The sequence below is a fragment of the Toxoplasma gondii genome, chromosome V (assembly GCF_000006565.2).
Source record: "Toxoplasma gondii ME49 chromosome V, whole genome shotgun sequence".
Classification (NCBI taxonomy): Eukaryota; Apicomplexa; class Conoidasida; order Eucoccidiorida; family Sarcocystidae; genus Toxoplasma; species Toxoplasma gondii.
Genome location: NC_031472.1, coordinates 1414392 through 1440737, shown reverse-complemented (window position 1 = coordinate 1440737; position 26346 = coordinate 1414392). Strand labels below are relative to the sequence as shown.

At 53.9% G+C, this 26346-nt stretch overlaps 3 protein-coding genes across 3 annotated transcripts; 2 read left to right on the top strand and 1 right to left on the bottom strand.

The window, feature by feature from the left end:
* Window positions 1–254: 254 nt before the first annotated feature.
* On the top strand, window positions 255–11889 carry TGME49_213920 (hypothetical protein). The gene is made up of 11 exons (XM_002371088.2): window positions 255–2447; window positions 2775–3039; window positions 3712–4058; window positions 4359–4511; window positions 5551–5609; window positions 7052–7092; window positions 7394–7434; window positions 7931–7975; window positions 8347–8522; window positions 9316–9409; window positions 10255–11889. Exons 1-11 carry the CDS (start codon window positions 1017–1019, stop codon window positions 11059–11061), a joined length of 3459 nt encoding a protein of 1152 aa, XP_002371129.1. The 5' UTR covers window positions 255–1016; the 3' UTR covers window positions 11062–11889.
* Window positions 11890–11961: 72 nt separating this feature from the next.
* TGME49_213910 (hypothetical protein) lies at window positions 11962–16600 on the bottom strand. The gene is made up of 4 exons (XM_018779627.1): window positions 15005–16600; window positions 14344–14609; window positions 13401–13718; window positions 11962–13058 (listed from the first exon to the last, which is right to left on the bottom strand). The coding sequence occupies exons 1-4, from the start codon at window positions 15348–15350 to the stop codon at window positions 12777–12779; spliced, it is 1212 nt and encodes a 403-aa protein (XP_018637911.1). The 5' UTR covers window positions 15351–16600; the 3' UTR covers window positions 11962–12776.
* TGME49_213900 (regulator of chromosome condensation RCC1) lies at window positions 15638–25655 on the top strand. The gene is made up of 8 exons (XM_002371086.2): window positions 15638–18495; window positions 19135–20038; window positions 20715–20815; window positions 21311–21439; window positions 21845–22430; window positions 22933–23174; window positions 23579–23744; window positions 24026–25655. The coding sequence occupies exons 1-8, from the start codon at window positions 18109–18111 to the stop codon at window positions 24976–24978; spliced, it is 3468 nt and encodes a 1155-aa protein (XP_002371127.1). The 5' UTR covers window positions 15638–18108; the 3' UTR covers window positions 24979–25655.
* The last annotated feature ends 691 nt before the right edge of the window (window positions 25656–26346 follow it).

Here is a 26346-nt window from a genome sequence, read left to right as displayed (position 1 = left end):
GAAAACGCTCGAAGAGCACAGCAAAACCCAGCCACTTAAACAGTGTAGAGCGCCTCCAAACCGAGTTTTTGCGGAAGAGACGACCTCCAAACCTAGTTGGGGAGAACGCTCCAACGAACAATATCAAATGAAGCAAGGAAAAGATTTTGAGCTGCGTCGTAGAAACGATTCGCTTTCCACTCTCGAGCTCAACGCAGCGGCCGCGTCTTTTCAGTTTGTACAGCACAAAAACGTTCAACCACGAACGCGCGCGCACCCCTCCATTGCCGCCATTTGTGTGACTGTTCGACGCTTGCGAAAAGGCGTTTTCTCTCGACTCGCAGTTCGGCGTTTCTCCGCTTTCTCTTCTTCTTTTTCTTGCATCCTTCTGTCTTTTTTTCCCTCCCCGCTTCTTCCTCTCTTCCGTCAAATCACACGCGCCTTCTCAAGACAGCTTGTTTCGTGTCTTGCAGAAAGCCTCGTGTGCCTTGTCGCTGCCGCCGAGAAGACTCCGACTGGCTAGCTTGACCTTTTCTTGTTTGCGTTTCCCTTTCGAATCTGTGGCTTTGCAGAATTCTCGCTGAGAAACTGGCGAAACTGCCGGGTAAAGCGAGGAAATCCCTGAGGTGTATGTTTCAGTTCGCTCGCGACACAGCGGCGGATGAATCGTCGGCGGCACAGAGCTTGTCTCACCACCCTCCCGTTTGCGACTTTTTACAGGGACGCCTTTGGTATTTTTCGTTGCTCCTTCCTTCCACTCTCTCTGACGAACGGCAGAAAATTCCCTCCAAAAACTATCGCACTGTGATCCTTCCACCTCGCCTCCTCTTGGCCGCTCGCGGCTCCTTCCTTCGAGCCTTCCTGCCGTTCCCCCGGCTCCGAGGCGGTCTTCACGACAGTTAGCCGGAAAAGGCAAAAAGAGGCAAGACCGACGCTCTCCACCTTTTTCTGTCGCCAAGGTTGACCGTTGCCCGTCGGATTTTCCCCCTCAGCTCGCTCGCCTGCCCGGGCGCGGCGCCGAGCCACAAGTTGCCGAGATGGCCGCTCTCTCGCGAACCTCCGTGGAGCGCGCTGGGTGTGGGGGGGGACTTCTTCTTCCGGGCGTTCCGCGAGGAAGGACTTCTCTCGCTCGTTCACTCCACGTCGCCTCGACGAGTGACAGGAACGGCTACCGACGCATCGAAAAACGTCCTGGAGACGCCGCTGTCGCCGCCGTCTGCCGAGGCGCGCGCGCTGACACCGCCAGGCGTCCGCCCACGGACTCGCGGTGTCTCAACTCCTTGGGCGACGGCCGTTGTCCGCCGCCTCAACCTCGCGAGACCGACGCGCCTGTCATGCGTCGACCCAGAGGTTCGAGAGCCTCAATTGCTTCTCGAGCACCGACCGAGCAGACCGAGCCTCGGACGTTTTTCCTTGTTGAGCCTCGCGAAACGCCCTGCGGTTCACTCGCCGACGCACCATGCACTCGTCTGCATTCTCCGCCGACTCCCGCGCGCCGACAGAACGGTGACTGCCGATCGAACATCGCAGCTGAACATGAATCTTCACAGCGGGACGCCGGCGTCTCTCAGGACCGCCTGGAGGAAGCAGGAGCCTTCCACGACGTCCAGTCTCCTCCAGGTGCTCGGGCAGCCGGCAGGCTGCGTCTCACCACCGCAGACGCCTCTGCGCGCGCGGCGTCGTTTTCTCCTGGAGAAAAGAAGCCGCAGAAAACCTGCTCGTCTCACGCGTCCGCCCCGGCGGCAGACGCCGCTCTCTTGCCGATTCCTGAAGTCCTCAGAGCTGCGCGCTCGACGTCCTGCGTTTTCGACAGCAAGCGCGCGCTCCCCGCGAGACCTGCCCTAGGCAGGGCGACCGCAGCTCGCGCTGCAGCTCGCGCCGAGGCTGCGGCGAGAAACCGACTTCGAAGGACTCCAGAGAAGGGGGAAAAAACAGAAAACTCGACGGAGAAAGCCTCTCTGAAAAGCGCTGGAGGACCTGTCGGGCGTCCAGCTCCACGACGCGCGACCCTCGTCTCTGCTTCTCCCGGCGCCTCTGCCTTTTCCGGCGCCTCCGCGACTTCTCCGCAGCGTCCCCGGCCGCCTTCGTCAGCGCCTGGCAGACGCATTCTTCCCTCGTCTCGCTCGAAGGCGGCTGGCGAAGCCGAGCAGGAGAAGAGCCGTTCGGACAGCAACGGCGTCGCACTCGGAAGGGTGGTGACGGAACGCGACAGGGGACCGAGCCGGGTGTCGCGACATCACGAAGGCGAGAGGCAACGCGGACCGGAAGAGAGGCGAGCGTCGGAGGAGGGCAGAGATGGAGTGAAGGCAAAGACAAGAGAGAGACTGAGGAGAGAGCGGAGCTCAAGCGCGGCTGCAAAAGGAGACATCGCAGAGGAACCGGACGGAAAAACCGGCTGGAGGCTGGAAGAGAATCGACCCGCGACTGAAGCAGACGTCCGCGCTGCAAAGCGACATGCTCTAGCGCAGGTAGGACAGAAGAGGAAGGGAGAGACAAAGACGAACGGCAACGGAAAAGAAGAAAGCGATATCGCGAGAGAGGCAGAGACAGGACGCGAGGAAAGACGAGAGTCGCGAGAGACCGAGAAATGTTGGACTTGGAGAGAAGACGAGGGAGGATCACGGAATGCTTCTTTCGGCATCTGCTTTAGAAGCAAACGGGTCTAACAGTAGCTCGCGTCTCACCGGAAAGGAAAGAAAACGACTAGACACATCAGTATCCACCTATATATATATATATATAATAGTGGATCTATTCCGCTTCCCCTTCCTCATCGCTTTCTTTCGAATCCTCAGGATCTGCAACTGCTCTCCCGCGACTGCGAGTGCGGCGCAGGTCTCTCGCTCTGGAAGTTTTACGAGAGCGAACTGGAGAAAGACCGGCGACGAATCGTCGAGCTGGAAACTCTCACGGAGGCTCTGGAGAGGAGACTTGAACAAGCCACGACGGTCTTCAGGTGTACAGACACCCGAGAGGCGGTCGCGGGGCTGCTCAAGGCAGCGACGCAAGAAGAAGTCTGCAGCGTTATGGACAAGCACTGTGAGAGAATTGCTGGGGAAGGTGAGTTTTTTATCGAGGAAATAACAACTCTCTAAACGGCATGCAGTCTGCAGAAAAGACGACCTTTGTCTCTTCAATCCGGACGAACCTCCAAACAGCTAGAGTTTTAGACTTCGATGTTAGGCGCCCTGCGACATCAAGGTTCCTCCCCCTGCGGCTTTCGTCTCAACACAATTCATACACGTTCTGTTTTCTCTCGTCTTGACGGCGAAGGAGCACGAGTCCTTCGAGTCTGCTCAGACGTCCTTACTACCAGCAGTCACTTTGAAGCATTTTATGCTTTCAGACTCTCATCAAGATGCTTTCCCAACAGTTTGAAAATGCGTTTTACCGGGTCTCGAATGCGTTGTCAACTGATTTGTCCACCTGTTGTCAGTCGTCGTAAGATAAAAAAGCGCTTCTTCGTCTTTGGCTGCAAAGATGAAGACGCGCAGGTTTCTCCAGAATTCGTAGTCTTCCCTCAGGCACCCTGGCATGCACAGGTGGACATGCGTTCACTTGCGTTTGAGTTGTTTACTGCCATCTGTCAGAGGGCGCTTCTTGTTTGTCACTCTTTGTCGTTTTCGAAGGACTCGACGTCTCTCCGTATCCTCACTCCGCCCTCTGCTTTTGTGCGTTGTGCGCCATTCGAACGGATTGAAGAGCTCAGTGCATGTTTTTTGTTGCATGCAGGAGAAGAAGCATTCCAGGAGAGGACGACGGCAGAGGGAGAAGAGATGGAGAGCGAGGAAGAGCGCGAGATGAACGACTTGTTCAGACTGATGGATGGAGGCGACAAGACGAAGCCAAGGGGGGCAGAAGACAGAGCAGAAGACGCGTCGAAGTCCTCCGGCCTGCCTGCCGCTATCGTGGCAGAGACGCTGAGGACAAAACTTGTCGAGGAAGAAGAAAAGACGCAGGCGGACTTCTCTACAGTGGAGCGAATCGAAGCAGAAACTCAGAAAACTCGCGCTCAGACAAGGAAACTCAAAGAGGAGGAGCAGACACTCTGCCAAGCTGCCAACGACCTGTCAGAGGAGGTTAGCAGACGCCGAGACAGAAGATCAAGCACTATGAAAGCAACGGGAAGCGAAGGCGACAAGCAGAATGAGGATGAGAAAGGAGGAAAGTGAAGAAGGCATACACCAAGAGACAACGAGGGTCGAGAAGAAAGATGAGAGGGGAGAGAAAAGAGGAAAGTAGATACAGGAGGAAGATAGAAGAGACGAGAAGACACGAAAAGGAGGCGGAGAGATAGATCGAGTGAAAGAGGACGCTGCAGGAAAGATGAGAAAACGACAGAACGTTTGAACATTTGCCTTCTTTGTCTGCTTCTACAGGTGCAGCAACTAGAGGAGGAAGTTCGTCTTTTACGCGATGCAACAGGAGGACCATCCCACACGGATAACGAATTAGAAAAGCGAAAAGAGGCGCTGAACAAACGGCAAGAAGCGTTGCGCCTTCACCGAGAAGAGACGCGTGCAACTGCAGAGGTACGTTCACCCCAATTTCCTCCCAGGAGAGTGGAGAAGAGGTGAGAAGGGATCTCCAGCGATGCAGGACAGAAGCGAGAAAACGAAGGACGAAAAGGAAGGCCGATTCTTGACTTATGAGTTCGACCCAAAGGCCTTTCTGTGTGAGAACGCGCGTCTCGCTGTCAACGTGATCTCTCCTTCAGAAGTCTTCTCGCGCTGCACAGTCTACATCTTCCAGGAGGTCTCGATACACACAGATATATACATATATACATATATATATATGTATATATATGTATATATATATATGTGTATATATGTGTATATATGTGTATGTATATATGTATATGTATATATGTGTATATATATGTATGCATGTATGTTTATATAAATGCACATACCGATTTAGGTGTCACTTGTAGCATACATTTTGTATGTGTGAGCACTTTGTTTGCATTCACGTTTCACACACACTTGCATATTTTAAAATGATTTCCTACTTTTTTTAAAATACATTTTTCTTACATATACGATGTTGCTATCTACATCACTCCACGTATTCTTTATATGTAAACATACAAATATATATATATATATATATATATGTATACGTGATTTTTAGCATGTGCATCCTGAGTTTTTTTGTGAACTTTCTCCGTTCGTACACTCGTTCATGTTTGAGCTTGCTGGAAAAAAGCGGCATGCGTCGTAAGTAGACGTCGGCAAATAGAGACACAGACACACAGTGGGCGAGAGAGAAGGGGACTTTAGAAGCAGAGGACATGAGTCTTTGTGGTAACTGAACTTTTGTGAACCAGCATGCGCCGCCTCCCGCGTTCGGCAGCCGCCGCCCTGGAGTGCAAGTTCTGTGAGGGGAGCCTGTCCTCTGCTGCATGTTCAAGAGAGTGAGGAAGAGCCTTCCTTTGGTTTGCGACGTTTTCGACGCAGCCTCTCCCGCGCTGTTGGTTCTGAGAAGCAGATCTGCTTCTTGGCGGAGAACGGATGTCGAGTTCCGATTCTCTGCGACCGTCTGATTTGCCTGTGCTCGACTCTTCAGAGCCTCACGGCGAAGCTGCATGCGGCAGTGGAGGAGCTGCGGAGCTTTCTGGAGAACAAGTAAAACGGAAGTCTTTGTGGACGGAGGCAGTGGGGAGATAAAGAAAGGAGAGAGAGAAGAGAGTGGACAGCAAAAGGAACAGAGCGAACGGCTGAAGAAAGGGAGAAACGAAGTGACTAAGAGAGAGATAGAGGGAGAAGGAAAAAGAAGAGAAGGACGAGAGCAGGAGAAAGAAGAGAAGGACAGAAGGACGAGACAAGAAGTCGATCCGGAAAGGAAGAAGACGAGAAAGAACAGAAAACTGAAATTCGAGCAGAACTTCCCCTGCCTTTACTCCTCCTTCGGACCTCAGGTTTTCTTCTCGCGGTTCGTACCTCTCACAAAGGGAATCCAAGTCGAGAACCCCCCAGTAAATATCCTCTGTGTCTGGAGGAGACTCACGTTGCTGGACCAATCATCCAGAAAGCCAAAGGCGCAAACACACATAGAAACGAATGCGCGCGACCGTGGGCAGTTCTCTCCCTCTCCTTTTACTCATATCTATATCTATCTATCTATATCTATCTATCTATATCTATATATCTATATATATATAGATATATATATGGATATTTACGCTTGTATATCCGCGTGCTGACATATGCTAGAATGGTATACATAAACATTTGTCTCACCTTTGTTTTTATATCGACATGTCTATATCCATACCTATAGACATATATATATATATATATAAATGAAAAACATGCACATATATATTAAAGTATCGATCTACTGATATTTGTTTGTATGCTGTATTTGAATACGTCTCTCACCTACAGCTATCCATATATATATATTTGTATATATGTGCATATGTATACATGCATATGAAAACCATGTAGATCTGTGATTTTAGCTGCTAATATCTTGCGGTTAATGCGTTCTATATTGATACATGTTATCCCTACACGTTAATGTATATATGCTGATATACATATTTATACATATATATATATATATATATGTTGAGGTATTCATTTGTTGATAGATCTCACTGCTCCACGTCTTGGTATCAGTGGAGCGAACTGTGCATATGGGTCTCAGGACTTGTTCGTTTCGTCGAGTTACGCGCATGGGTGAAGCATGTCCCTGTGGTAGATCGCCTCGACGTCGATCTGTCTGCCTGTGTGTACTGGAGAGAGCAGCGGACAGTCGAGGCAGGAAGCGGCCGACGCGCATAAGAAAAAAGACATATGTCCAGCTTGCATGCAGCTGGTGACCTCTTAACTCTGCGCGGGGAACAGCGGTTCACTTGACGCATTTGCGACGGTGGCCGAGAAACGCTTAAGAAGAGAAGTTGCACTCGGGGAACAAGGCCTTCCAGCCGTGAATGAAGAGTCCTGCTCGAGTCTGTATTCAACAGAGGAACCACTGCGTCGTGGTTCGCGAATGCAGCGCATGCTGTCGGCCTCCAGATCCCCCGGATATGGTTTCTCTGTGCTGCATGCGCTTCGTTCAGGCGCAGCCATCGGGACTGCGACGCGCCTGCATGTCTCTCTGGTGAGCGGCTGTCGCGGAGACTAGCATTCTCGCTTGCTGGCGACGAGACTCGGGTGGAGAGAAGTCAAGTTTCAGACGGCGTCTGTTCTCCCGCTTACCTTTTGCGTTCGGATTCGTCTCTCTTTGTTTCCAAATTTTCGCCTGGAGTGCGGTCAGCGCCCTCGTCGCTTCTCCGCCTTCTTCTGTGGGTTTGAACGCGCTTGGACTTCTTCGCTCTCCCCCTCTCTGACTGCGCGCGATCTTCTCTTTGTCACACACCTCATCGTCCGCGCATCCGTCGTTGTCTGCTTTTTTTTTTCAGAAGACTTGGTCGACGAGCAGGAAAACCTCGACGCCCAGCTGGTGAGTCAGCTCGTTTCTCTTTTCTGCTCTTTTCTCTCTCTGGTGTTCTTCTTCGCATGCTTCGGCTCCTCTTGAGGCCTCCCTGGTTGGGTCCTGTCTCTCGCGGATTTCGTTTGTCCCTCTCCCGCTGCATTCTTCGGCGTTTCCTTCTCGTTCCTCCTTTCGCGAGCTGTCCGCCCACACTGTGAAATGACCGGGTGCGCTCTTCGCCGCCGAGTCTCTGCTCGCCAGATGCTCCGTGGACATCATGACTTTCACCCGTTTTCTCGACTGCAGCGAGCCGCGAGAACAGGCGCATTGCCTGGCCGAAAGTTCTTTTCCGACTTCCTGACAAAAAAAGGAAGCTCTTCACGATTGCTGCGCCATTTGCGCCGCCAGGTTGCTCCACAGCTGCGCTACGCCAGAGATGCAGTTCTTCAGTCTTCGTTTCTCCCTCGCGTTGCCCGAACGCCAGAATCTCTCGCTGTTCACTTTCTCCGACGTTTCTTGTTTCCAGGAAGCTGCGAAGGCGGAAGAACAGCAACTCGACGAGGCTCTCAAGGTCAGCTTCTTCTCGAGTGTCATGCTTCTTCAACTCTCGTTCCCTGCCCCTCCCTTCCACTCTTTCTTCAGACTCTCGCTGGCGATCTTCGGACCTTGCAAATGCGCAGACTGTGCACAGCAGATTCGCTTTTTCGCTTTTCAGCCTCCCCTCCACATATCCAAAAACTCCTGCGCTGCTCAGTCCACCCCGGCGTCCCAGCACCCTCGTGTGGACTTCGAAGTCTGTCCCCGCTCGACTTCTTGTCGTCCGCGGCAGACCAGCGCCTCAGGCGTCACGAGGCCTCTCAGCGCGCGTCGCTTCTGCTTCCAGAGAGTCACCCATCTTCCGCTTTAGAGAGGCTGTTCCCTGCTTGCTCTCCCGGTGTGCAGAGAGAAGACGCGAGGCTCGGTCACCTCCGCAGAGAACTGCGACGCCTGGAAGCGAAACGAGACAGCCGCGAAATGAACGGAAAAGAAGAAGAAAGCGAAGACGGAGAAGGAGGAGAAGAAGAAAGCGAAGACAGAGTGAAGGCGCTCGCGGCGCGCCATGAGGAGTTGCTTGCACGGTGCGTTTTGTTGGGGTGTCAAGACAGCGCGCGCGCGAGAGAGAAGAAGAACGGATTCGGATGCGACAGGGAAAAGGAGACAGAACTGTGGAGACTGAAAGGCGTCTTCGTTGTTCTAGTTTCGACAGACTGAAGGCTGTCTCTCAGAGCTTGCCTGACGTTCTGTTTTCGCGCATGCAGCGCTCATATCTTCTGTCAAGCCTCATTCCTTGCCTCCAACCTCGTTGGTTTTGTTCTACACTGCTCTTTCTGCGTATCGAGTTCGCCTCCCCAAGGGTCTTCGCCTCCTTTAGTTGCCTCTCCGACTGTGTCATCTGTGATTCACTTTTCTCTCTTTTTTCCAGTCTTTTCTTGCCTTCGCTGTGTCGCTCCCTCTGACATCTTCCCTGCTGTGCATTCCTCCTGTCTTTCCTCTCACGCTTCTTCTTTCTCTCTCTGTCTCTCACTGCGCGTCTCCTTCTTCGCTTATTTCGGTCTGCGTCGCGTCGCCGAGCTCGCTCCCTCTCTCTCTCTCTGCGTCCTGCAAGGAACTTGAGTCGCTTTCGCTCCGCGGCGGGGACCTCGCGCCGTTTTTTCTGACTCAGGAACTCCAAGATCATCGGTTTCCCCCTTCGGACCTGCCCTAGGGAAGCTCCGAGGGTCTGCTTTCGAGTTCTCCTCTTCTGTTTCTTCACTCAGTACTCTCCGTCCTACTCCGCTCTCTTTGTTCCTCTCCCCAGCATGCGAGTTCCCGTGTACTTGTTCTCCCTTTGGCCAAAAGCTCGTCTCCTTTCCGGGCGTTTTCTTTCTCCAGAGACGAAGAGTTGAATCGTCTGCGGACCTGGTGGCTTCGCTACGCAGTTCAGCAGCTGGAGCACCAGCGAGAACAAGCCGACAAAGCTCGCCAGGTTAGACAAGCAGCAGACGCTTCCTCGACGTCTGTGCTCTGAAGCAACGTGGATCCTGAACGCAGTCTCTCCCCTCCTGTTGCCCTTTCTCGCTCTGAAGTTGTCTTCCAGTTGCAGTTCCAAGAAACCGAAGAAAATCCGCAACTCAGACTTCCCCTTTGTTCTTTCTCCCTTGCTCACCTCTCTCTGTCTCTCTCTGTATCTCACTGTCTCTCACGCTGTGTGTCTTTCTCTCTCGCTGTCTCGCGGTCGCTCAGTCTCGAGACTGACTTGTGAAGTCAGGAAAGAGTTCGTTTCCCTTCGAAAGGGAGACTCGCAGCGGTGCTGCTTTCGTTCTTTCAGAGAGAGAAAGGAGCCTGCTCGCGTTGTTACGAGGGTGGAGAGAGCCGTGTATCTTCCTCAGCTAAATTCATTTTTAATAGTTACGTAGCGGGAGCGACAATGGGGTCAAGAGCCTCGGTTGCTGAGAGAGAGAGAGAGGACGCGTCTTGAGTTTTTTTCGAGCTCTGCGACAGTTCGGTTCTTCCACGGATCCCTCTCTGAACATCTGAGACTGCGCTTCCTCTGAAGTCGAAGACTGTGTCAAGCGCACAGGCGACAGTTCGATTTCCTGTTCTCTTCCATCCCCTTCCGCTGTTTTCCCTGCTTCTTCGCCGCCTCATGTTTCCCTTTTTCGTTGCGTAGTGCGTTCGCTTGCGAGTCGTCCCCTTCTCCTCCTCCTTACTGGCCCCCCTCGTTCTTTTTCTTGCCGCCTTTTTTTGCTTCTCTTCTTTGAATTCTTTCCTTAGTCGCTGAGTCCCCATCTCTGTGCAGACGAGTTCTGGACTCGATTCGCTGTTCTGCAGAGACACAATTTCCAGCTCGCGTCTCTGCGGTCTCAGTTGTTTGCGCTCCTTCGGCGAAAAGGCTTGACGCTCGCAGACGTCGTCGAGTGTCTCTCTTCCCTGTTCCCTCCCGCGTCTCCGCCCTCTGCGTCTTCCTTGCCGCCTCCTTCTCCGCTCGAGGCTTTTTCGCCTCCTTCGAACGCGCCTATGCGCGAGCTCTCCTCTCCGGATTCACGGACTTTCTCTGGAGTGACAGATACGTCTCAGAGACCAGAAAGGCGCGACACCGACAGCCAAGGAGACTCGCAAGCGGATCGCCAACCTACGCCCAAAAACGACCGCTCCAAGGACTTTTCTCTGCCGGAAAATTCTTCTTCGTCCTCGACTTCGTCATCTTTATCCTCGGCTTCGTCCTCTCCATCTTCTTGGTTTTCTCCTTCTTCGTTTTCTTCTTCGCTTTCCTCTGTTTTTCTCGCGTTTCCAGAAGACCCATTGGTGGGCTTGGCGACTTCGATCCCGCAGGAGAAAGGTGTCTCCTCGAAGGCCCGATGTGGGGTGAGGCGAGAGAGGCAACTGCATGCATCCAAGAGATGTCTGAGAATCCCCTACGCCGTCTATTCTGCGTCGGTTACGCGCGGTCGAGAAGCGCGAACGGAAGGCAGCGCGGGGGACAGGAAGTTCCGAGAGAGCGCCCACTGGGAACAACGCAGAGAGAGCATGAAGGGAGCGAAAGATGGCGAGGCGAACGCGACAGAGGAAGAAGGAATACCACAAGGAAGCGAAGGAGGAGAAGCGGAAGGAAGGTCGGAGCTCACGAAGCAGCTCTAGATTAGAAGAGCTGGATGACATGGAGACAGCGAACGACCTGCTTTGGTTTTTTTTTCTCGAGAACCTTACGATACGTTCGAAGTCACCGTGCAGGTCGTAGAGGGGGAAGAAAGAAGCGAGGAAAGCCTGTGGAGCGTCTGCAGTCTTTGCCCCCTGCTCCCCCCCCATGCGTTCGATTCTTGAGAGCAACACCGTATGTCGCTTGTCACTTTTACGGGACGATTCTCATGTTTTTTTTTTGACAACGCGCCTGTTCCACTGACTTCCAGAAGAGCGTCTGCCGATCTGCCGAGTGCTTGCCTTTTCTCCCTGAGACAGAACACTGAGGTTTTCTCTCGAGGAAATTGTCTCTGCTTCGCGCGCCTTTCTCAGGCGATTTTCGTTGCTGAATGTTGCATTGCCGTCTTTTAGTTTCTCCTGCCGTCTTCTCACATTTCAGTGGCTCGAGCGACGCTGCTGGTGAGACGTTTCTGATACAAGAGGTTCTGAAGATTCTCAGAGGCCGTTCTAGAGTCAAGAACTGATTCTTTAGAAGTTCCAGACGAAACCCAGAGTCACGCGTCGTCTCTCCGACTGACTGCCTTCCAGATTTGTTCCTTACATTTCCATCAAAACCGTATGTTGACACGCAAAAAAGGAACTGCAGTAATCGATATGACTTCCAGAAGCACCTTGGAAATTGCCGACGTTGAAAAACAGAGCGTACCTTCTGAAAGTCTCTCTCGCGCTCGACAGACGCTTCGAGGTAAGAGCCGCGGGACCAATATTAGTTCCTCATTTTCACTGATTCAACGCATACTTGGACATGCGCTTTTTCAAGAGAAGACACAGAAGAACGGAGGCTTCCACGACAGCGGAAGAGCAGACAGAAGCGCGTAGGACCTTCGAGAGATAGAGCAAACCCCCAGAAAAGCACAACGCACTCGCTCCTTTTCTCGTCACCTGCAGAAACAGCCGGACTTCGAAAGACAGCGGCCGGGAGTCAACTCTGAGAGAAACTCGAGACTCAACGCATCTGACGACCGGCAACTCTCTGGCAAGCGCTCGCTCTTGGCGGGAGTTCTCAGAAGCGAGAGGGAAATGAAAAAAGAGCTGCAATCTTGGGAGCGCCTGTGGTGAGTAGGGTGTACATACACCGGTGACACGAGCGTGGACTTGCATGTGCGACGGCCTCGCTCTTGCAAGGAGCAAAGGCTCTTTCGATTCTTTTGAGTTGACATGTTCTGCGTCAGCAACAACTGGGTATAGACGTCTCGTTTCGGAAGCATGTTTTGGAGTTTGACGTCTCAAGAGTCAGGGAAAAACTGAAACAGTGCATGCGCTCTCGGAGGCAGGCCTTGCCGCAGTTGGGGACGCGAAGAGGACATGAGAGGGACCCGAGGCGAGAGGACCCAGCGACGATGATGATGTTGGAATGAACGCGGAAAAAGACGAGAAATGACAACGAAGAGCGGGAGGAAACGCAACAACCAACCGCGGCAACAGAGGAGGAAGAAAAGAAGACAAACCTCCAAGAACAAGAGAGAAGAAACGAGAAGACAGAACGCTGTTGAACAGAAGCAAGGACGGTGGCCAAGCAGAACTACTTCTCGGCGACACACTTCTCGGTTCTGCGACCCTGCTGCGTCTGTCTCGCAGTTCACTTTCGTTCGACGTGATTTCAGTCGGCGCTTCGTCGCAAGCGCGCCCCTCTCAGAGTCGCCTGCCGTTATTTTCTACCGGTTCTTCAAATACTGTTCCTTCTGAGTTCTTTCCCAGTACGCGTTGAAGGCGCGGAGATCTGCGCCGCCTTTGCTCTGGACTCCCGTAACTCCAGGAAGCATCCGAATCATCACCTCCCGCAGACAGTCGAGGACAGACGCAGGCGTACTGACGCCCCGGCTCTGCAGCTGCTGCTGCACCGACGCCTGCACCGCCGCCGGCGCCGCCCACACCGCAGATACTCCGTGAGCCTTCTCGGCCAACACTCGGCGCAGATGCTCCAGCGGCGCGTTCACCTGGAAACGCATGCAGTGAAAAAACAGGGATGTAGAACTCCAGAGAAGACATAGGGAGAGAGACAGAGAGAAAGAGAACTGCAGAGGAGACAGAGGGAGAGAGACAGAGAGAACTGCAGAGGAGACAGAGGGAGAGAGACAGAGAGAACTGCAGAGGAGACAGAGGGAGAGACACAGAGAGAACTCCAGAGGAGACAGAGGGAGAGACAGAGAGAGAACTCCAGAGGAGACAGAGGGAGAGACAGAGAGAACTTCATGGAAGAAAGACAGAATCGACTTGCAAGGCAGTGCGGTTTCTACAGTGGAAGAAAAGGAGGAATCCGCTTTTCATCTTGGTCTTACTGTGTGGGGAAGACCATAGGGCACTGCTCGCGAGGGGCTTCCCGCCTTCCCACTGGCGAGGAGTGAGGTGTACAGACACCCGACTTCAGCGATGCGGCCGTCTAAGGCATGCAGGGCAGCGGCGTCGAAGCCAGCGTCGACTTTTTCTCGGTCTTCTCTTCCAGCGCCTCCCTCTGCCGCTGTCCACTGGAGAATGCAAGTTCCGTTGCTCTTTTGCCCTTCAGGAAAGATGACGAGGGGGATCCGAGGAGACGAGTTTTTCTCGTGGGCCAGCATCAGCGCAGAGAGCGAGCGGAAGGCGCCTTTCCCCGGCGCGAGCTGAGAACGCATGCAATGGACAGCTACGAGCGTACAAGCGACAAACCACTCGACGCTCTGCAGACAGGAAACCGGATTCGCAGGGTCACAAGAACTCTTGGCGTCCAGGCGAAGAGGAGCCAGCGAACGGCAGGAGACCGTCGGCGCTTCAGACGCGACGCACAGGGACGTTGCAGAAGGCAAGCGCGAGAGAAGAGGAGACGACCAAGAGCGAGAGAAGGGCAAAGAGAGGAGAGAGGAGAGGAGAGAGGAGCGAGGCAAGAGGGAGAAAACAGAATGGAGGAAAGCGAAGGAAGAGAGGGAAGACAACGAAGAGAGGAAAGTCACGAGATACGAGAGGGCGACAGGGAGACAACGCCGGCGCAGAGGGGTCGCCGTTGGCGAAAACGAATTTTTTTTGAGTGCGTCCAAAGAGAGGAAGCCGAGGCCACAAGCCTCTGTGCTCAGCAACGGACCGCGGAGCCTTTTGCAACTCGGCTTCCGGGTGTACAGACAGCTGGCTGCATGCGACGCCGTCGGTCCTCGGTGGTTCCTATCGTGGCTTCGCGGATTTCTCCGGTGCTTCTCGCTGCAGTCCCCCCGAAAGATTTGTCGCCTCGTGCGTTTCCCACCGCGCCTCACTCACTCGAAACTGCATGCTGAACTTGAGGACGGCCCAGAGCGAGCAGAAGGAGAAGCCGCCCTCCTCGTGGAGGAGGACGAACTGCGGGGAGAGGCGGTAGGAGAGATAGAGCGGCTCGACGAGACTCGCGAAGCTCGAGAGACAGACTCGACAGCTGCTGGTCCTCGCAGCTGAGGCGGAAGAGCGCGGAGGCGCAGAGAGAGAGAGGAACGCAAACCACGGCGCTGGCGCGTTCGGAGGAGGCGCCCGAATCTTCAGCCGACGGAAGTCTGGAACACAGCGAGAGAGAAGGTGCAACAGAGACAAGCAGATCCAGCGAGAAGAACAGAGGACAGACGAGACACAGAGAGAGAAGAAAGGGAGAGAGAGAACAAGGCAGAAGGAGACTTGAAAGAAAAGGGAACTGGATGAAGAGAGACGTTCCTCGGAGATCAGAAGACACCGCTGAGGTTCTTTTCTCCGGATGCTTTTAAGAGTCGAAAAGCATGGAGAGTTCCTTTCGGATCGGAAAGCGCCACAAGCAATCTTTTTGAAACTGGAGACACCGTGACGCTCCGCAGGGTTGAAGCGGTTCGGCAGAGCTCTTCAGAAATGCGGGGGAGAGAATCTATACGGCCCTTTGCAACAGAGAAAAACGTCAGGGCGTTTTCGGGCAGAAGCGAACCTGCAGGCTGTTCGTCCAGCCACCAGACGCCGAGAGCAAAGAGAGCGAGGCGCGCCGGGGGGGCAAGGAGAGAGAGGGAGAGGCGCCAGTGAAGGCTCGGAAAGAGCGAGAAGACGAGGAGAAGCTGCTGGAGAAGAATCGCCCAGAGCGCAGCGACAAGCAGCAGCAGCAGTCGCAGGGTCACCAACAGACTCGAGAAGGCGAGAGAACAGACAGACGCGCCGGCGGAGAGAAGACGAGAGACGACCGAGGCTGGCGGCGGCGACAGCTGAGCCTTCATATACGCGACAGGGACGAAGGGATGAACTCCAGTGCTTTCGTCGCCGAAGACGCGGTACTTTTCCATGTTGGAAGTCGGCGAGGACGCGAGGGACGACAGGAACGCTTGTGCGAGAAGACTGCAGAACAGTTCGCTTCTCCACGGCGAGAGAAGACGACTCTCACAAAGATGCAGAGAGAACGAAGGATCACGAGAGGAGAGAGGAAGGTGCAAGACTAATGACAGAGATAGACGAGAAAGGATGGAAATCCGACGTTTCAGGGATCGAGGAGAACAGGAACAACCGACGTTTCAGGGATCGAGGAGAACAGGAACAACCGACGTTTCAGGGATCGAGGAGAACAGGAACAACCGACGTTTCAGGGATCGAGGAGAACAGGAACAACGAGATGATGCGCGGTTCTGGAGGAGAGAGCCGCGAAAAGCTGCACCCGAGGATCTTGAGAAGCAGAAAGACTGAAGGAGGAAGAGAAACCAGGGCAAGTGAGGAGAAAAAAAGGAAAGAAACTCGAAAAGAGGCGGACGCCTGAAACTCTCTCGAGGCGACAGACCGGCGCAGGAACGCCCAAGACGACGAGACACAGCGCGGCGCTGTGCGATCCCGATAGAACGAGGAACCTTGATTAGTTTTGAGTCCTCTTACTTTCTGCAATACATGGACGAAACGAACATGAAACGGCTCGTTTTCTGTCAGCAAAAAAAAGAATTTGCGGAGGGGACCGCCACTCCGAGCCTGACGGTGCTGCAGCGCCGGTGGACCTACACCTCGCCGGTTCTGCAGTTGCACAGCTGGGTGAGACTGATTTCTGCGGCGGTTCTCGGACATTGAGAGAGACGGTTTTCGATCTAAGGCGGAAGCAGAAAGCATGGACTGACAGGCTGAGGCGAGAATGGGGCGGCCGTTTCTCCTTCCTGCATGCGTATAGATACATACACACAGGCCGGAGCTGGTTGAGGGCGCCGGTTTTTGGGATCGGTGTGTGTCGAACGCGACGCGTCCTTCACATTTTCTTCGCCGGAGATCTGTCGACGTGGAGGCTTTGGACTTTGCGGAAGTCCTCTGCCCGCGAGAGAAAAAACGTCGAGTTTCAAGCGAGACACACACACACATATATGTACAGCTGCGCTCCGCCGCTCTCCGCAGCGCAGTCAACCGGCAGTTGGCTGGCGGTTCAGATTCGCTGCGTTTTTGTCCCTTTTCCATGAAAACGGACGCCTCGACGGGAAAATGCGTTTTCTACGACACAGTTCAGCTCGCCTGTGCGCGCCTCTCCCGCCTGGCTCGCTTCACTGCGAACGTCCGAGCCTGGCTGCACCGGAGGAACCGGAAGCAAAAGTGACTGCGAGACCCTCGGGAGGCGGTGTGCGTCCAGACAGCGCGGCCGCCTGCGGTTTTTGCGCTCGTCCGGTTTCTCGCGTTTTCGTATGTCGACTACAGCGCTTTTTCGCAGCAATCTTGGAGCGGGTTCTCTGTTCTCGTCGGCCAACGCGTAGTCAGGCGGTCAGATAAAGCACCGAAACTGCACTTTGGGGGGTACTTCTCGCGCGAGCAGCAGAGTTTCCAGCTCCGCTCCGCGGGTGTCGTCGCTTGAGCCGCCGCCTCTCTCTCATCCCTCCCCCGCGGCGTTTTCTGCGTCTTCTTTCGAGCCTTTCCGCAGGAGGGAACCAGAGAGGACGTTCTCCGCGTTTCCTGCTGCAGGGCAGGTTCCGACGCTTCTCGGAATTGCTTGCTGCGCGCTTCGAACGTTCGAGGTGGAAGGTTCGCCTCTTCGTTTTCCAGAGTTTCCGACCTGCTGAGAACGGACTGTTCGCCGGCCTCCAGCAGCGAGCAGCACCTGGGAGAGAAGGGAGGCTTTTCTCTGCGGCGCGATGGGTCTTGCCGTTCCCCTCCCTCGCTTTCCTCGCTTTTCGAAGGATTGAGAACTGACCTCACTCTCCGACTATTTCTTGTTTTTCTCCTGTCGCTCGGCAGCCACAGCACCCCGTTTGAATCGAAGAAACATGTCCAAAGTCTCCTCCCGCGGCTTCGCTTCTCGTGTGTCTGCCGACTTGTCGCTGGAGAGGACCTCAGGGGCGCGCATGCTTCGCTCTTTCTCCTCGGCTGTCTCTGCGTTTCTTTCTATTTCTCTGCGTTTCTTTCCGTTTCTCTGCTTTTTCTCCCGTTCATGTCCTCCCATTCGCGTTCTGCTCCGTTTTTCCGCCTTCCATTCCTTCTTGCGTCCAGTTGCTTTCCTCCACTCCTTCCCACTCTCTCTCGGCTCGGTGCGGCTGGCCGGGGCGTTTCCGGAAAGTCGACAAAGCAGTCTTTTTGTCTGGGGAAGTTCCAGACGGATCGGTTGACACGAGAAGAAGCGTTGGGGAATGGTCAGCGCCGACGCGCTGTTCTGCGAGAGAAAAGTCCCGCGCTTCTCCCGAGAAAAGCGGCCTTCCTTCCTGTTCCAAGCCTTCAAAAAGCACCCTCTCCTCCGTCGTCTGTACACCCCAGCCGCTGGAGACGATCACGACCTCGCAGCTGCATCGTCCTGGAGAAGCGACAGACTTGTCCTTTGTAAGGAAGAACGAACGCGCGAATTCTTGTCAGAAGCTGCACTGTTTCCGGCTCTTCGTCTCTCCGATTCGCGCTCCTCTCAAGTTTTTCTCGGCTTCTCTCCAGTTCTCATGTTCAACATCTTCCCGCAGTCTTGCTCGCTTGCTCTCGCTTTCTCACGCTCCTCCGTAGGTCTGGTCGCCGGCAGTTCTCTGTGTCCGCCGTTCGTTTGGGTCTTCCCTCGCTGCTTCGCTGCTCTTCCTCTCCCGACGAGCTGCAGAAACGACGACGCCGACAATGGACGCAAACGCATCCGTCGAGCGACTCGCGCTCTCAGGGCCAGCCGAAACTGGAGGCGAAGGCCATGCATGTCCGCTCGCCCAGGGCATCGCGCCAGAAGCTCCGAGTGTCTATACACCCGCGTCTGGGGACTCAAGTCGCGGAGCGCCGCAGCTGGCTGAGGAAGAAGATCCATTGAAGCCCAGAGGAAATGAAGAAGAAGGAGAAAAAAAAGAGCTGAACGAGAAGGAAAAAGAGAAAGAAAGTGGGGAGAAGGAAGAAAAAACGACAACCGGGTCGCCGCCAGAGGTCGAATGGAGATGCCCTATTTGCCTCGTCGTCAACGCCCCCACAGACTTGACTTGTCCTTGCTGCGAAGGACCGAAACCAGGCACCCTACCGACTGTACGTACACCCAAAAAAACTCGCTTTACACCACATATGCTAAAATATATACATATATATACATATATATATATACATATATATATATATATTTATGTATATTTGCGTGTCTAATGCGTCGATCCCTCTGTCTCTGTACCCTGTTCATGTGTGTATGCGCGTATCTATGCTTATCTGCATCTCTCCTTGTCCGCGTCTGGAGATTTGTAAAAACTCTGCATGTCATCGCATGCGGGGTCCCTGCCGTCTGCAGATGTCTGCGAGTGTGAGGGATGCCTAACTGTGTAGCGCTGGGAACTGCGAACAACACAGAAAAAGAAATTCAACAAACTTGCGCCGAGAAAGGTCTCGGCGTCTTCCGAGTCTCTCTGCCTGACCAATGTATGCTGTTCAGGTAGTTCGACGTCGACAAGCCTGTCTCACATCTGAGTATTTGCCCTCAAGAAGATTCAAGCAACTCTGTCTGTGCGTCTGCATACATCACATGCCTGCCTGCATACAAATGCATATATATATATATATACATATATATATATATATATATATGTATATGTATCTATATGCATATGCACTGCGGTTTTTATAGGTGTACATTTCAGATCTGTTGTTCATGATGCGGATGTGTGACCTTTTTTTTAGTCCTCTCCGGCGTCGAGTCGTCCGTCGAACAGCGCGTCTCCCTTCGCTCCGACAGCAGGCTCCGGCTTCCACCTTGTCTCCGCCGTCTCTTCTTCTTCTCCTCTGTCTTCCGCGTCGCTGTCTTCTTCTGCTGGTTTCTTCTTTGGAGGGACTTCGGGGAGGAAGAGCGAAGGCTTCCGTCCGGACCTGGCGACGCCGGCGCCTGCAGCTCTTCAGGTCAGCGTCTTTCAGGCGTTTTCCTCTGTACGAAGCAGCGCGTCGGCTCCGAGCACAGTGCCCGCGGAGGCGCTGGAGCGAGGAAGAGGCAACGGAGAGTCCGGAGAAGGCGCGCAGGAGGCAGAGAGGCAGAAGCGCCCGGCAGGCTTCGTCCCCGTCTTCGCGGCGTCTGCGCAGACAGGAGAGAGCGAGCACGAACTGAAGAAGGCAGCAGAGAAGGAAGAAAAGGAGACGGAGAAGACCTGTCGAGAAGAGAAGGCAGCGGAAGAGACGAAGCAGCGAGAAGAAGAGAAGGCAGCGGAAGAGACGAAGCAGCGAGAAGAAGAGAAGGAAGCGGAAGAGGCGAAGCAGCGAGAAGAAGAGAAGGAGGAGAAAAAGAGACTAGAGGTGAAACTGGAGAGACCGGCGCGCGACGAGACGCGAATTCCAACCGCGATGATCTTCATGTTCGGCTCGGGAGAGATGGATCAGATGCCTTTCTGGCGCAGCGCAGAAGAAGACGAAGACCGCGAGGTCCTGGAACCACGGAAAGTCAAAGAGTTTGAGGAGAAAGATGTCATTCGAGCAACCAGCGGCGCCATGCACTCGGCTGTCTTGACAGCTGACGGCCGCTGTTGGACGTTCGGCTGTGGCGACGGCGGAGCTCTGGGCAGAGGCGACGATCTCGGGGACGCTGCCCTCTCTCCAGGTGAGGCTTCTCCTTTCTTTTTTGCCGTCGCGTTGCTCGCGTCTCTCTCGCGCATCCTGTCGGGAGTTTGTAGGTCCACGCGTTCTCTCACCGCGCGCGGTGTGCGTTTTTTGATGCCTTCGACGAAGAGGCTGAGAGCGACGCGAAGAGAGGAAAAAGAGACCGACAGAGGGATTCGGCGTCTACGTGGACGGAAGGCGCAGAGAGGAAAGAACGCGAATGTCGTGAGGGAGAGAGAGATGAGAGGGTGTCGCTTTTTTCGCGTTTTCTCTCGGAGGAAGACGAAAACGCAGAGTTCGACGAAGGACTCGCTCTTTCATGCGCCTCTCTCCTCACGAAAAGAACTTCCAGACGTCTTCTCCGCTTCTTGTCTGCTGTTTTTCACCCTGGCAACTGCAGATTCTCTTGAGTCTTTGTAAATGTCTGAAATCAGCGGGCCATTCTCTGGAGATACACTTTTTGGGTCTCGAACCATTGGAGTTCTTGAACACCCACTCGTTCTCCGATCGCTCCCAAAAACCTACACCAAGAAAACGTACATATACATATATGTATATAAATATATTTGTACATTGGTTCTGTCTTCTTTGTGAGGTCTTTTCTTATCTGGCATTCAGAATTAGTCGTGCCTTTTCTAGATTTTTTCATTTCTCCGGACTCTCTGTTTTCCTCTCAGCCACCGTTTCCATCGACGATGTCACTGCAGTTGCTTGCGGCGACTCTCACACGGCCTTCCTTACTCGCGAGGGGGAACTGTATCTTGCTGGAACTTATCGAGTAAGGTTGCGAATGCGTTTTTTCCTTTTCCGGCGCAGATTTGTGTCTCCTTTTCTTGTATCAGACTTTCGCTTGCAGGAAGACCCATGTGAGCTTCCGTTCGTTGTCTCTGACGCGTTCGTCAGTGTTCTTCACTGGAAGCAAGTCTCCTGTCTCTTCCTGTTGCCGGTCTTCTTCTCTGTTCTCGTTTCCTAGCCAGGTCGCCGGTCTCTGTCTCCTTTCTCTGCTTCTCACTCTCGCTCTCTTTTCCAGTCTCGTGCTGTCTCTCTCGCCGTTCTTTGGTGGCTGGCGTCTCTTCAATGCACTTCCACCCTCTCCTCTCCCCTGTGCCTCTCCTTTTCCTCCTCTCTTTCCCCTCCTGTTATTCCCCGTCCGTCTTCTCTCGTCTTCTTTTCTCGTCTTCTTTTCTCGTCTTCTTCTCGTTCTTCTCTCTCTGCTTCTTTCCGTCGTTTTTCTTGCATTTCTGAAACCATTTTCTTGTAAATTTCTCTGTAGGATGCATACGGCGCACTGGGGTTCCCTGACTTCGACGCAGGGGCAGGAGTCGCGCCGACTTTCATTTCTCACCGTGCGTTGCCTGCGCTTGTTTTCTCCGGCCTGAATCGACCTTCCATTTCTCAAGTGGTACGCTGCAGAGACCTCCGCGAGTCTCTTCGTTTCTTCGCTCTTGTCATTTTCGTGTGTTTTACGGCCTCCTCTCTCGGTTTTTCGACCGCTTTTCGTAGACACAAGAAGGAAACGACTTTTTCGGGCAGTGTCGGCGCTGACTTGAACTCCGTTCGGATCTCAGAGAGGTCCTGTTTCAGTCTTCTCGCAGGGGCTTCCATTCACTCGATACGTCTGCTGTGGAGGTCTCTCTTCTCCTTTTTTTCTGCCCTGCCTGCGTCGTGCGTGTCTTTGCTCTTCACGCTTTTGCTCCTCTCTTCTGCTGCTCCCTGCCTCTGTCCCTTTCGCTCGCGCTCCACGCGTTTTCTCTCGTTTTCTCTTGTCTTCCGGCTTCTCTTTCTTTCAACTCTTCTGCGTCTTCAGGCCTGTGGAGAGAACCACACGGCGGCGCTGGAAGTCGGAGGCGCTTCGTTCTACGTCTGGGGAAGCAACGAGTTCGGACAACTCGGCGTCTCTTCCTCTTCTTCGACTGCTTCAGCTGCACAGGCGCGCGACGAAGCGCTCGTCTCTCCGCAGGGAGGCGAGTGTGCTCTCGCGGACAAGCTCGGATTTCTTCTTCCTCAAAGAAGAACCGTCGGCGAACTGGCGCCTTCGGTCCGCAACCTCTCCATCAGACGCATCTTCTGCGGACGATGCACTACGTTCCTCTCTCTCTCTTCTTCCTTCGCTTCCCCTGCTCTCTCTTCTTCTGCCACTGCCCGGTTTGGGGAGCGGGACGCGAGCAATGGAGAAGCGACGCAAAACGTCGAACAGGCGCTCGTCGGATGCGGGAGAAACAGACAAGGCGAGGTCGGCTGTGGAGCAGCGGCGGGCGCGGTCGTCGATAAATTCGAGGAAATCCGCTCGCTGAGAAATGTAGACCTGAACTTCGTCGGCGGAGGACAGTTCTTCTCGGTCGCGCTCCGAACAGACGGCTGTCTGTACACCTGGGGACAAAGCGACTTCACAGGTCGAAAAACGCGCGGAAAAACAAAAAAAAGGATCAGAGAGAAAACTCACGGACGAAAGAGCGAACAAGCACACAAAGACACACACAAAAAACCTACACAAATCTCTCCATATATAAATATCCTTTTCACCCGTTTATATGCGTTTAGACTTTATAGAGAGAGAGAGGACGTTTTGTGGGCACAGACACGATATGTGTATTTATTTTTATATTTATTTATATATTTATATAAATTTACATTTATTTATATATTTATATTTAAATATTTATATATTTGTATATATTTATATGTACGACAGGAAGACGCGCATGCGTCTTTTTGTGCGTGAACTTCGAGCGTACGTCATTTGTTTTTTGCGGGGTGTCTTTCGGCTGTGTCTGCGGTTCTGAGGTCGCGAGGTTTCGTCTGCGGAGCGGTGCAGCGCTGCTGTGTTTAGGTCGACCGGAGGATCCAGACGAGTGGAGAACATCGCGCAGCGCCTCTTGCGTTTGCTTGACTCAGGCCATGGATGTTCGGAGAGCTACGGCGTCGTCGAGGAGCCGCGAGTTCTGGAGAAACTGGCAGGCCAAGTGCACTGGGTGCAGTGCGGAAGCGACCACTGCCTAGCTGCGACCGACGCGGGGCGTCTGTACACCTGGGGTGCCGGCCAGAACTTTCAGCTGGGAAACGGGGAAGACGTCGACATTCGGCGTACGCCGTTCCTGGTCGATCCGCAGCTCTTCGACTCGAAATTCGTCTTGCAGGTGAGCTCCCCGCGGCTGCGCGCGAGCTGCGAGGCGGACGCGAAGAGACCGCGACTCCGCAGGGGCCAGTTGAAGGCCGCAGGACTGAACCGTGAAGGCGTCTCTCGGGGATGAAGCTCGGCTGCGCGCCATCACGCGAGTCGCAGGTCATCGTTTGCAGGAAAGCCAGGGGGATCGAAGAGTGTGTGGAGCACAGACGAGGGTGAACTCTCGAGAAACCGTCTTGCGGCTTCCTGGCGCGTGTTTGCGCGCTGGTTTTCGGCGCATGTTTGTGCGGCTTTGCGAAAGCGTTTCTCCTGCTTCGTGTCGCCTTCTCTCTCTCCATCGTTTTTCCGTCTTCCCCTCTTTTTTTGTTTTCGCGTCTCGAATGGTTTGCGTTTCTTCTGTTATTTGCCTCGCCACAGGCTCACGGGGGTTCGCAGCACAGCATGGTGTTGTGCTGGTCGGGACGCTACGCGCCGAAGGATGCGGAGGCTAAGACAGACCTTGCAAAGGCCGCGCTCAGAAAGAGACAGCGACCAGACACAGACGAAGAGGAAGACGAAGCCGAGAGAGAATCCAAGAGAAGACGTAAGGCGCTCCAGACTCCGCTTCCTTTCCATTCTTCTCCTGCTCTTCGGTCCCTTTCGATTCCTCCTAGCCGCACTGTCTGCTTTTCCCTTCTTTCTTCACTGCTTTTCTTCTGTGTTGTGGAGGGCGACAGACCCGCGAGAGAGGAGAGAGGACGACGAGCACAATTTCAAACCTTTTGTCTCCGTGGCGTTCCTTTCCTTTCGCGAGCTGCAGCTGTCGAGTTCCGCTTCCTCAACTTCTGGCTGGCCTTGCGGAGTTCCTCTTCGTTTTTGTGTCAGGTCCTTCCGCTCTGGAGACCGGCGCGGAGGCAACAACAGGGGCGTCGCACGCAGAGGTTGGCCTGGGCGACGAGGACGGAGAGAGAGCAGAGCAGCAAGAAGGAGCGAAGGAAGACGAAGAGAAAGAAGCGGGCAAGGCAGGGAAAGTCGAAGAGAAGCACGACGCGGTTCAGGGAGGCGCGAAGCGTCCACGGTCTGCAGGGTCGCCTGCGCACCGCGCGGCTTCGCATGCACCAGGAACGAAGAAAGATGAGAAAGAGAGCGGAAAGGCAGTGTCGGAAGAGGCGGCAGGCGCGCCGTCTGGTTGTGACTCGGACGTAGAAGACGTAACTGTCGATTTGCAGGGAAGCGAGGAAGCTGCGAAAAAGAGGAAGCCTTCCTCTCGCGGTCGGGGGCGTGTGCCGCGGAGACACTCTGCGGCTCCAGTTGAGAAGAAGGAGACAGCTTCAGGAAGAGTCTCGCGCGCGAAAGCCGCTCAAGGACGAGAGAAGAAGTCCGGAGCGTCGGAAAAGATCGAGAAGGAGGCACAGAAACGTGGAAGCAGTGGAACAGCCAAGAGAGCAGAGTCGAAGCAGACAAGCAAGAGACCCAGCTCGGCAGCGTCGCAGCAAGAGAAGCCTCAGACAGTCCCCCGCGGCAAGAGAGAGACGTCACGCCCACCCTCGAGGGTCGGCGAGAAGAAGCAGAGAGAGACCGAGAAGCCAGCAGCGAGGAAGGGAGAGCGAAAAGCAGTAAAGAAGACAGAGAGCAAAGCAGAGAAGAAGGCGGAGAAGGCGACGGGGAAGAAAGGAGCGACGAAGAACGCTCGAGGAGGAGCTCCGAAGAAGAGTGCGAGCGCAGGAGTGACTGTGAAGAAGACGATTCAGAAAAAAACAGGAAGAAAAGCAACGACGCCGACATCAAAGAGAGCAGCAGGAAAGGCTGCAGCCAAGCGGCGCCCAAACAGTCGATAAATACGCGCGAGAATCACATAGAAAGAAAAACCTTGGAGCGGTTCAAGACGGCTGAACGTGAGGGTCTTTGCTTTGTTCACGACGTTCACCGTATTTATTCCGCTGTTGTCCCCGTAACACCGCCAAGAGAAAACGATCCGTCAACAAAGATGCCCAGAAGGGGTCGCAGTCATGTCCTCCGTAGGAAGACGGCATGGAGAAAGAACGTCCGGTGCATGCAGAGAGGACAGCGACGCCCGGAAACACACAGGCAAAGAATTTTTCTTCGAAAAACGAAGGAGCGCGAGAGAGTCGCCTGTATGCAAAAAGAGTTCGCCGCGAAGCTCGCCGAGTGCAAGAAAACTCTCTAATTTTCATGGATTTCGAAAAGCGAGATGTTGCGGGGCTGTGTGTCGGGTGCGAGGGTACCGGAGAAAAGTCATTTCTTCGAGATAACAGGCTTCTCGAGGCAGAGAGAAAGCGCTGAGGACAGATTCATCCCGGAGACAACGAGGATGCGGAAGGCCTCTGGCTTCGTTTCTTGTGCGAAATCTCTTGTGATGTGACCCACGTATCTCCATGTCTTCGCTTTATAACAAACATACGCGCATGCAAACGCTTTCCTCTCTGCTCCAAAAGTGGAGAGTCTGGCCAATGTGCACCTCGTTCGAAAACGGAGCACCATTCCTTGAAAACGCAAATCGAATTCGTCACAAAAGGACTCTGTGGGTCTGACCTGCTAGCCATTACATTTGCATCCATACTTACGTTTATCTTGTACGGATCCACATGCACATCTACACGAAAATACACACATTGATACATATACCTATATATATATATATATATATTGCGTTGAAACAAAGGCTGCTTCTGGAGTGCAGTTAGGGAATTTGACAGAAACAATGGGCGTCCAGATCTGGGCGGCATCTCACGGCTCGCGTCATCTTCTTTATTTTGTTCGTTGTAGGAGGTGGAAGTCCAAAGACACTTTCACCTCTGTACTCATCACTTGAAAAGCAGAGATCGGCACTGTGCAAGTGACCAGCGGGGCGACCCAGAACGCCACAAAATGCTTCCTCTGCTCCCCCAGTTGGCTGCACGTATACGCAGCTGTCCGCCGAACTTTTGAGTGGAAAGAGACGAACCGCTTCCAGCTGCGCTTCAGGACGTTCACGAGCAGGAAAAGATATCTTGTTAATCTGCTCCCTCGAAAGAATGGGGGACACAGGAGCCGGCCGGTCAGAAACTTCGGGAGGTTGGAAATCCACCGCGAGACTCTCCCGAAAAACCACGTTTCGACAAAGAAGGCGATAGCGTGGAGTGGAGTGGGACAGAGTGCTCAAAAGGTAAAAACCATAGATTTCTGCTTCTTTTTTCCTTCGCTAC